A 9,924-nucleotide genomic window follows, 5' to 3' on the forward strand; every position below is an offset into this window, starting at 1 on the left:
GTGGGCGGGGCGTGGAATAGGAAACGCATATTATCCAGAAGTAGGGCTGTGATAGAAAGGAGAGGAGGTAGCCAGTGAGGGAGGACAGTTTCCCAAACAAGAGAGATCTGAGCATATCTGTGAGTGACTACAAGAGTCCCTAGTCCGTCCGGGTCAACTAGATGGCTTGGGGTTGCTTACAATAAAGACACCTATTCACCGTGCAGCCCCTCATGGAGTTCTTCTTTGAAGTACCTCAGGATGTTTCTCCTGCTACACCTGGAAACCTTGGCAGTCACTGGAAGTCACAAGAGACTAGGTGATTAGGAAATCTAAACACTGCCTTCTGATCCTGCCTGCTTCATTAGCATGCCCAACACCCCAAGAGAGCAGAACCCCTGGGGTCTGAGAAGCAGCCAACGGAAGGTAGAGTACCAAGCGTCTGGGATCCAGGCTGCAGTCCCGCCTCTGACACTCCATAACCTGATACCCCGTAGCCTTGTGACTTGTCTTAATTTGTTCCCCGAGGTCTTGAGGGATGCCCAGAAAACACCTTTTGGGTTTGAGTGCAGTCTCTACCAATGCACTACAATGCGGCCTGGGGCCTCGGTTTTTCCTTCTAGGAAGCCCTGCTTTACAGAGTAACCGAGAACAGCGGTCAACTGAACAATAGGCATATAGTAAGTGCTCGGGAAATGCCAATATCACCGTCTCCCATTACGCACAGGTACAGCCTCTCGCTCCACACCGCACCTTGCAGGGGGGGCGGGAGGTCCCGGCGCTCTGGTCGGCTAGCCCACTCCCGCTGCCCCGGCGCGGGCCGCCTGTCGCTGACAGCAGTGGTGCATTGTGGACCTTGTAGTGCGGGGCTGGGGTTGGGTGGGTGGGCGCGGCCGCGGCAGTCGCAGCGGGGCCATCTTCCGCGGGCCGGCTGGTTCGGCCTGTGCAGCCCGCACCCGCGCCCTTCGCCCGGTCCGATGGCTCCGCGGCCGCTGAGCCCCTTGGTGCTGGCGCTGGGCGGCGCCGCGGCCGTGCTGGGCTCAGTACTCTTCATCCTCTGGAAGGCCTACTTCGGGCGCGGACGGGAGCGGCGCTGGGACCGGAACGAGGCCTGGTGGGGCGCGGAGCCTCCCCGCCTCCCTGAGTGGGACGAGTGGGACGTGAGTGCCGGGCCGGGGTCTGTATCTCCGCACGTGCAGCTGAGGGGTGTGACGCCGCCCCGCGAGGCCGGAAGCGCCTGGGTCCGGGACTTGGCGCCACAGCCCGCTAGCCCCTCGCGAAAGGGCGCGCGGCGGGCAGCCAGGCAGTCGTGAGTCCCGGAACCGGGAGATGGGTGGGCATTTCAGGGAGTGTTTGGCACCGCCCTGTGCTGCCGCGGGACCCGGGCTTCCTCGTGGGCGCCAGAGCTCCGTGGGCGCGGCCCCGGAGTGATGTCGGGCCCGCGCCCTGTCCAGCCCGCGCTCGCCGGGCGCCTGCGCAGTACGCACAGCCCGCGGCCTGGGGCATGCTGGGAGAGGCCTCCGCCCCCTTCCCGGCCACTGGCCGAATTGAGAGTTTTTCCCTGTCCTTGGTACCTACGATCCTGGGTCGCGGGGATTGCCAGTCTGAGGAGTCTGAGACTTCGCGAGAAGGAATTTCACCGAGGTCACTCAGGAAAAGCCAGGAGAATAGGGTTTGGGATTCAGGACTCCAAAGGCAGCGCTGGTCTCACTGCACCAGACCATGCCTGCCTGCCCGTTGACGGGTGGGGAGCGGGATGGACGCTTTGGTGTCTTCGGTCTTCTTTTAGGGAGGGTCCGGAGGGAGGGTGCCGGCCGCAACCTGACCTGTGCTCCACAGCCTGAAGACGAGGAGGACGAAGAGCCGGCGCTGGAGGAGTTGGAGCAGCGTGAGGTGCTGGTGCTGGGGCTGGATGGCTCAGGGAAGAGCACGTTCCTGCGCGTGCTGTCTGGGAAGCCACCGCTGGAAGGCCACATCCCCACCTGGGGCTTCAATTCTGTACGGCTGCCCACCAAGGACTTCGAGGTGGACCTGCTAGAGAGTGAGCAGACCCCCCCCTCACCGCCCCCACCCCCTACACCATCTCCCCATCACCTCAGCTGGACCCAAGCGGGGGATCTTTGCCTGGGGGTAGCTCCAGCATGCATATCTAAGCAGGACACTTCCCTGTATGACATTCTTCCCCTGCCTCTCTGGGGCACAAATATAGTCCAAGCTCTGTCTTCTGAAGCAATGGGCCGTTCATGATCAGGCAACTCCAGCTTGGTCACTGCCTGTCCCTCACCCCTACTGAAGCTCACATGCCTAACACTGAGATATCAAAAGCTAACGTTTCCTGTATGCCAAGCACTTGACAGGCATTATTATGTAATGAAATCCTCCCAACAATTCCAACAAACTGGAAACAGTCATTATCCTTGTTACATGCATGAGGAAAGGGAGGCTCAACAAGTTAAATAATTTATCCTGGCTCACCCAGCTTGCCAGTCTGCTAATGCAGACTCTGACTCTAAGCTCTGGATGTTAAGTACCATGCTACATTGCTTGTTTCTGAAGGATGCTTGCTATTTTCTTCTGCCCTTTGCACTGTTCCCTCAGTCTGGAAAGCCCTTCTTCCCTTGATAAACTGCTACACCTTCAAGATTTAGGTCAAATATGATATCCTGTGAAGCCATCTCTGACTCCCAGGCTAGGTTAAGGGCTCTTCCTCTGAGCTAGCTTTTGCCACATACCAGGCTGTGTCCGTAACTAAGCATCTGGGACACAGATGGGTCTGATCCAGTCTGGCCCCTAGGGCCCAGCCTCAAGCAGATACCTGGGAGAGCTTGTTGAGTGAGTGATCAGAGGGGGTCTGGGCAGCGCCTATCCTCAGTGTTAGGCTTCTTGGGATCCCAGGAGAGGGTTGGCAGAGGGGGTATTGAGAGGACAGCAGTACTTAGCCGCGTGTGTCTAACTACAGACTTGGAGGGGAGGGACAAATGGACTTCTTGCCAGCCACAGGACTCAGGCCATAAAGATTGGGTAGGTTTAGTTAAGCGTTAATGTGGTGAGATCAGACTCTGAGGGCCTACCTGTTGGCCTGAATGGGCCCAGTTCTTCTGGTCTCAGGCACTTGCTTGCTGGCCTGTCCTGGCTATATCTTTCCTCCCTGATTGTGGCAAACATTGATATCCACCTGGAATTTGGTTCTTTAAACAAGATTTTCCCCATCCCTGGAAGAAGGGGTTTGGTGTTTTCATGTTACCCAAGAGTCTGACTGGTTACAATCCAGGTTTGATAGGGTCACTCCTGGATTCAAATTCAGATCTCCCATTCAAGTCCTAGAGTTTTCCCTTCCCACAACACTCACATGGCTGTGGTCTCCAATGCCTGGCCTGGAGCCCAGCCAAGGATGGGCCCTTCGTGGATCTTTGATGACTCTTTCCGTCCCCCCCCCCCCCCCCCCCACTTCGTATACCTCTTTTATTAGCTAGTTCTTTCAGCTTTATTTTCCAGTAGATTCTGCATCTGTCCACTTTCCCCCACTTCCACCACTGCCTGTTTGTTCCAAGCCACCATCATCCCAGTACTATAATAGCCCCTGTGCTGGTCTTTCTGCTTCCACTTCTGTCCCCAATGTCAGCCAGCAGTATCTTTCAGACACCCATGTCACGCTTGCTTAAAACCCTTAAGGGGATCCCCAGCAGCCTCACTGTAGCCTTACAGCCCCTGTGTGTTCAAGCCCTGGCCAACCTTGATGGTTGTGGCTTCTTCCTCCCTCCCTCAGCCATCCTGGCCGCCTTCTGTTTCTCAAACACAGTGTGCTTGCTCTTCCTTCTGCTTGTAATGCTTTTCTCTGCCTCTTCCCTTAGCTAGCTCCTTTTCATTAGTCCAGACTCAGCTCATATGCTGCTTCCTCGGGGAGACCTTCCCAGATGACCCAATCCAAAGCCACCCTCAGCCATTTTCACTTTTTCTGTTTGATTTCCTTCCTTTCTGAAATGTGGTTATGTGTTACTGCTGTGTCCGTCTTGGTTACAGAGGGAGCTCCTTGAGAGCAGGGCCCTGTCTGCCTTGCTCACCTCTGTATCCCCAGCACCCAGATCAGTGCTTGGCACCTAGTAAGCACTCAGTAAATACTTGTTGAGTGCCTGCTATGTGCCAGGCATTGTGCTGAGGGCTTTGGGGGGGATCCAGATGTAAACAGCTCTAACTCTCAAAGAGCATAGAGTCCACAAGTATCAGAAATATATTCAGCAACACTAGGATGTGGTGTGACTAATGGGGACTGTGCAGAGGGACAGAGAGGAACAAGAAGGCAACCCAGGGTACTGTGTGGTGGTAGGACTGAGTGTGGTGTTTGCAAGGAAAGAAAATGGGGTGACCAGACTGAACAAGAGACACTGAAGGGAGAATGGCTGTGCATAGGCTGGGCAGGGAGTCCTGGCTTCTGACCACACCATTACTGGCCAAGGAGGAAGCTAGGAATTGGCAGGAAGCAGCCCAGGAAAAAGAACTAGAGAGTACTATTTAATGAGCACCTTGTATGCCAGTCCTGTGAAAGGTGCATTGCGTGTGGTACCTTGGGTTTTGCCACAACCTATTAGTAGGTAAGTTCAGTGAGGAGGAGAATGCTGCTGCTTGAAGGCAGTGACTTGCCCAGGGAGCCCTAGCTGTCAGAGCCTGAGCTAACCAGGTCTGATTGGCTCCAGAACAGGTTGTCTTTTCCTTGCCCCTGGCTGATGGAGCCTTGGGAAGCCAGAAGAGGGGTGGTCTTGAGGCTGTATGTACAGAGCTGGGGCCTGGGGAGGCTCTGAGCTGGCCCCTGGCCTCTCCTCAGTCGGTGGCAGTCAGAACCTACGCTTCTACTGGAAGGAGTTTGTGAATGAAGTAGACGTGCTGGTGTTCCTGGTGGACTCGGCTGACCGGCTGCGGCTGCCTTGGGCCCGGCAGGAACTGCACAAGCTGCTGGACAAGGACCCTGACCTGCCTGTCGTTGTGGTGGCCAACAAGCAGGTGAGAGCCATGGGAGGCTGGCTTAGGCCGGTTGGACTTGATCCACTGATCCCTGGGCAGGGGTAGGGAGCACAGGAGAGAGATTCAGGCCCAGGTCCATGACCCGGAGCACTTGGCTGAGATTCTGTCCCGTGCTTTTCATCCTGTGCTTTTTCCTCATCCCTGACCCTCGTCCTCTATCTGCCTTCCTCTTTGTCTCCCTGCCACCCACCATCCTGGAGAAATGAGAAAAATAATGATTAAGCATCCACTACATGTCAGTCAGGTATGGTTTTGAAGAGCATTTCATATTATGCTTCTAATTGACCCTACTAGGAATGAGATACTATTCCCATTTTACAAATTGGGAATCTGAAGCTTGAGGTTTTGTAATCTCCCCAAGGCTGTACCTTGAAAATAGTGGAACTGGGATGTCTAAATCCAAAGCTTGTGCCTTTTCTGCATTGCCATATCCTTGTGACTTCCAGCTCTAGATCTGAGAGGTAAAGCTGGGAAGTAGTAAGTTGAGCCGATTGAAATGACAATATTATGAGTGCGCCTACAGTGTGCCAGGCTAACCACCTGACAATCATGACCTCACTTAAATCCTGCAAAATCCTATGATTGGCCTTGTTATTATCCCTCAATGCCCAGAGTTACAGCTGGTATGTGGCAAAGGCAGGACTTGAACTCAGATCTTCCTCAAAGATCCTTCTTAACCACACTATACCTTTCCTGGGCCTTTGGCCAGACCTAAGCTGCCCTTCTCAGTACATACCAAGTTAAGCTTTGCCACGGTACAGAGTTCTGTCATTTTTCCTGTGGCCTGGCCCATGTCCCTGAGAACTGTGGCACATGTTCCCAACCTGTCTTGAAGAGAAGCTGTATGTCTTTGATCCCAGTTTCCCTTGCCTGTCAGGAAATACTTGACAATCATTTATAAATATGCCCATATGTCCTGGTTTTCCTGGGATGGTCCCCATTTATGCCTGTTGTTCTGGTATAATTATTAATAGTGCCCACTTTGAGTCTCAGAAGTACCCTGGTTTGGATGATGAATTATGTCATCATTCTATTCATAATTTGTGGCAACACAGAACCTACAGGAGACAACACCTAAGGTCCCATGAATTCTCCAAGAATTATATTAATTTGGGGCCAGGGCTGAAATTAAAATGTACCCTTACCAGCCGTGCTCTGCAGTGGCTTCTTTTTTCCTCAGCCAGTGTCTAGGAGTCTGGGGCAGATAAGGCCCTTGTCTGGAAATGACCCTAGTATAAGATCTCCCCACTACTGAGTTTAGGAAACTGAGCTAGGATTCCTGTAAGGGGTATAGCCTTGGTTATCAGCCCAACCTGGGTTTGAAACCTGGCTTTGTCACTGTGTCCTTAGCTAAATACCTTCACTTCCCTGAGTCCATTTCCTCAGCAGTTCAGTGCAGACTGTGAGAATCAAATAAGTCTAAGCGCCTCTTACAATGCCTGGCTTAAAGGAAGTGCCGTCTCTTACCACAGTGGCTGGTGATGGCATGAAAAGAGGTTGGTACCAAGGAAAGACGGAAAAGAGTTTAGACAAAGGGGCCCAGAGGCCACTTCTGGGAACTTAGGCCCCAGTGTTCCCCGGGTAGCCAAACAGTTCTTTCCGTGGATGACAGCATGGGTGCTGGGAAACTGTCAGCTCTGTTCCAACTAGCTTCTCCATCTCCTCCCAGGACCTGAGTGAGGCCATGAGCATGGTGGAGCTGCAGCAGGAGCTGGGCCTGCAGGCTGTCGATAGCCAGCGGGAGGTGTTCCTCTTGGCAGCCAGCATCGCCCCTGCAGGACCTGGCTTTGAAGACCCCGGCACCGTGCATATCTGGAGACTGCTCTTGGAGCTTCTCTCCTAGGCTGGCCCCCACCTGCTCACGCACCCAACCCTGGAGACCCCCGTTCTGCCACTCCTGTTTCTCTATTGCCAGCCTGGGCCTGAGGCGGGAGCTGTGTGGCAACTCTTCCCTTCTCTCCTCCCATGCTCCAGAACAGGGCCTGAGCAAGGCCAAGAACCACACAGAGGCCTTCCTGGTGAGGTGGCCGTGAGGCTGAAGTGGGGAGGCAGGTGGGGCAGACAGTGGAAGAGCATAGTGTCTGGCTCACTCCAGGCTGGAAGTGGATCCAATTTTCACCAGTGAAGGTCTGCACCCTCCTTCTCTGATGTGTAAAGCAAGGTGCTCAGTGGGCTCAGTTCTCACCACTGCAAGTTGTGGTGACTGAGAACCAGTATAGTGTCAGAAGTACTCCCAGTCTGAACCATTCCCTCCTGGAGACTTCAGGCCCCTCTCATGCAGGCAGGTTCTGGGCAGTACACAGTGAGCCGTGGCTCCAAGGCCTACAATATCCTGCAGCCCCAGTTCTGCCCAGCTGGGTCATGGCCTTGTGCTATCTCTGCCTCTCTGGCCCTGGGGCCATCATTTTTAAAGAGAGGTGATTTCCATGGGTTTTTTTGTTTTGTTTTGTTTTGTTTTTTTCTGACTTGGAAATACATTTTCCAGCCATGAAGGTAAGAAGTGCTGGAATGAACCTGGAGATCCTAGCAAGCTTTCTGAAACCTCCTGCTTCTGCAAGCCAAGGCCTGCCTGCCAGACTACAGGATAAAGCGGTATTCACCCCCAGTCAAAAAAACTAAAGGCTTTTTTCCCCCTAATCTGGACACACAAGCTGCTGCTCTTGCACTAACTGTGCCAATGCCCATGTTTACAGAAGTCTGGGGGAGGAACCCATGTCCCTGGGGAGACAATTGTCAACTGGAGCTGGGTGTTGGCCTCAGAACTGCGTTTTAATTATTTATTTATTTATAAAAGGAACAGGCCAAAGTTTTAGGTTCTGTTTCTAGGTGCTGTTATCAGAACCCCAGATGACTGTCTTGGAAAACTTGTGTCTTTGAGGAAAATAGCTGGAATTGTGAGGCAATGTGATAACCTCCACACGTCAGTGGAGACAAAGCTCTAGCTTCCCCCTATCATTTACAGCTGTATTCAGTATCATACTTCACATTAATCCACATGAACTTAAACTCCACCACCTGGCCTGATAAGTCAAAAGGACACACCTCCTTCTGTGTAGATGGTGACTCTAGGAGAGGAAATTTGAATCATGTAAATCCAGGCAAAAAGAAACGGGAATTAGCAGATCAGCCAATAGGGGGACTTTGGGTACCTCACTCAGCCTTTCTGGACCTGCTGATTCCTCAGCTAAAGCAATGTTGGACAGAATTTCTGGGTTTTCTCCAGTGCACACTCCAGGATTCTCCTGTTTCCGGTGACCAGCCAGTTTGTCTGTATATTGACACTTCTCTTTAGTGCAGGCAAAAGAATGAGCCTTTTGTCTGTCAGGGGCCACTGAGTAATCAGTAGCCACAAATGGACTTTTTTTTTAGAGGTCATATCCAACTCCGTTTGCTTTTTAACTGAGAATACAGATTATGTGCCTTCATTTCATTTGACATTTACTCAGTGTGCTTCAGTTCCATGCTGTGGCCTATGTGAGAAAAGGCACAGGGAGGGAGGGTGGGGAGGGAACCCCCCAAATCCAGAAGTGTGATTATTGGAACAGTGGCCTACCATGCTCTTGGGCTGTAGGTATATCAACAGAATCGCTGTTATTTGAAATCCTGATTAATGTTCGCAGAAGAGATTTGTTTGCTTTTACTTAAAATATTTAAGGAATGACTTGGCTTTTAAAGAGTAGCCTTTGAAACTTTGTCGACAAATTTTCCTTTTGACATTGAAAAATTATAAAACTACTTCTCTGTTCTTTGAACTCCTGGTTCTCCAGTGCTTGACATTTACCTTTGGAACCAGCAGTGTTGTAGGGGATCCTTTTCTAATTAAGATCTGCCTTTGGTCTAATGAGTATCATTATGTAATACAATTTTCAAAGTCTCCAGTGAGGGCAGTGAACTTGAATAAAGAGTTTAACTAACTATATGTACTTGAGCAACTTTTGAAGACCACTCCCAGAACGGACAGGTCCCAGTGGTACACCAGAAGAGACACCACGGGGGGGGCGCTGAAGGTCCAGAGTACCACCCCTCTGATACTTGTGTAGAATATAGATGTTCTCTTGGCCTTTGAGTGTGCCTCATCACATTTGTGGCTGACAGCTGTGCTCTGGTAGAGTCGTTGGCCTATCCTCCAGGCAGAGTGCCAACAGTGCTTATCTGCTCTGGTTTCTGCCAGGATTAGACCAGATGAAGTAGAGGAGTGGGGCTCTCTTACGAACAGCTACGTGCCTGGCCTGTGGTGCTCTTACCCAGTTGCTCCCGAATGTGACTTTCTGATTCACAAGCCCAGATCACCTGCTCCTGGGACCCAGCCATTATCTGGAGTTCATCTCAAAGTTTTCTGAGCTAGCCTGGGTGACACTGCCCCCACCCCACTCCACCCCACTGCCCCAACACTACTCCCAACCTACCTGAGCGTGGGTTAGGGGCCAAATGTCAGCAGCTCTCCTAACAAAGGCAGCTGGAAGGTAGGAAGGCTCTGGATCTGCGAGAACAGATGGGCACTCCACATCAAAGGGAAGCCTCTGCTTCTGCTTGCCTGTTGAACCTGTGCCTCATCATTCACCCTGGCCCTAAGGACTTCTGTTCTTAAGAATTATTAATGCAATGTGGCTTCTGGTTTTCCATTCTCTGACCTGCTGCCAACCCTCAGGAGAGGCCAACTTGGCTGAAAGCTTGGTCATGTGGATGGTCTGAGCAAAATTAGGTTCCTGAGACTACTGAGACCACCACCTTGGACTGGCTGCCTATCCCAAGAAGCCTCCTCTGGTACCTCTTGGTGCCCAGATGTGGGTTGTAAGCTTGCACTGACACACTGGCATCCAGCTGTAAGGACGGGGTGGGATGGTGAAATCAGTCCATCACAGCCCTCCCAGTCCTCCAGAGAGGTGCTGATGAGAATCTGAGGACTCTTCCCCGTCTTCCTGAATGAAA

The 9,924-nt window shown here is 52.3% G+C and overlaps 1 protein-coding gene across 1 annotated transcript; it reads left to right on the top strand.

Moving 5' to 3' along the window:
• Positions 1 to 880: 880 nt before the first annotated feature.
• ARL10 (ADP ribosylation factor like GTPase 10) lies at positions 881 to 8,914 on the top strand. Its single transcript, XM_019450373.2, has 4 exons — positions 881 to 1,139; positions 1,819 to 2,020; positions 4,799 to 4,974; positions 6,665 to 8,914. The coding sequence occupies exons 1-4, from the start codon at positions 957 to 959 to the stop codon at positions 6,836 to 6,838; spliced, it is 735 nt and encodes a 244-aa protein (XP_019305918.2). The 5' UTR covers positions 881 to 956; the 3' UTR covers positions 6,839 to 8,914.
• Positions 8,915 to 9,924: the final 1,010 nt, after the last annotated feature.

This window comes from Panthera pardus, unplaced genomic scaffold (genome assembly GCF_024362965.1).
Source record: "Panthera pardus isolate Hobbes unplaced genomic scaffold, ASM2436296v1 HiC_scaffold_2, whole genome shotgun sequence".
Lineage (NCBI taxonomy): Eukaryota > Metazoa > Chordata > Mammalia > Carnivora > Felidae > Panthera > Panthera pardus.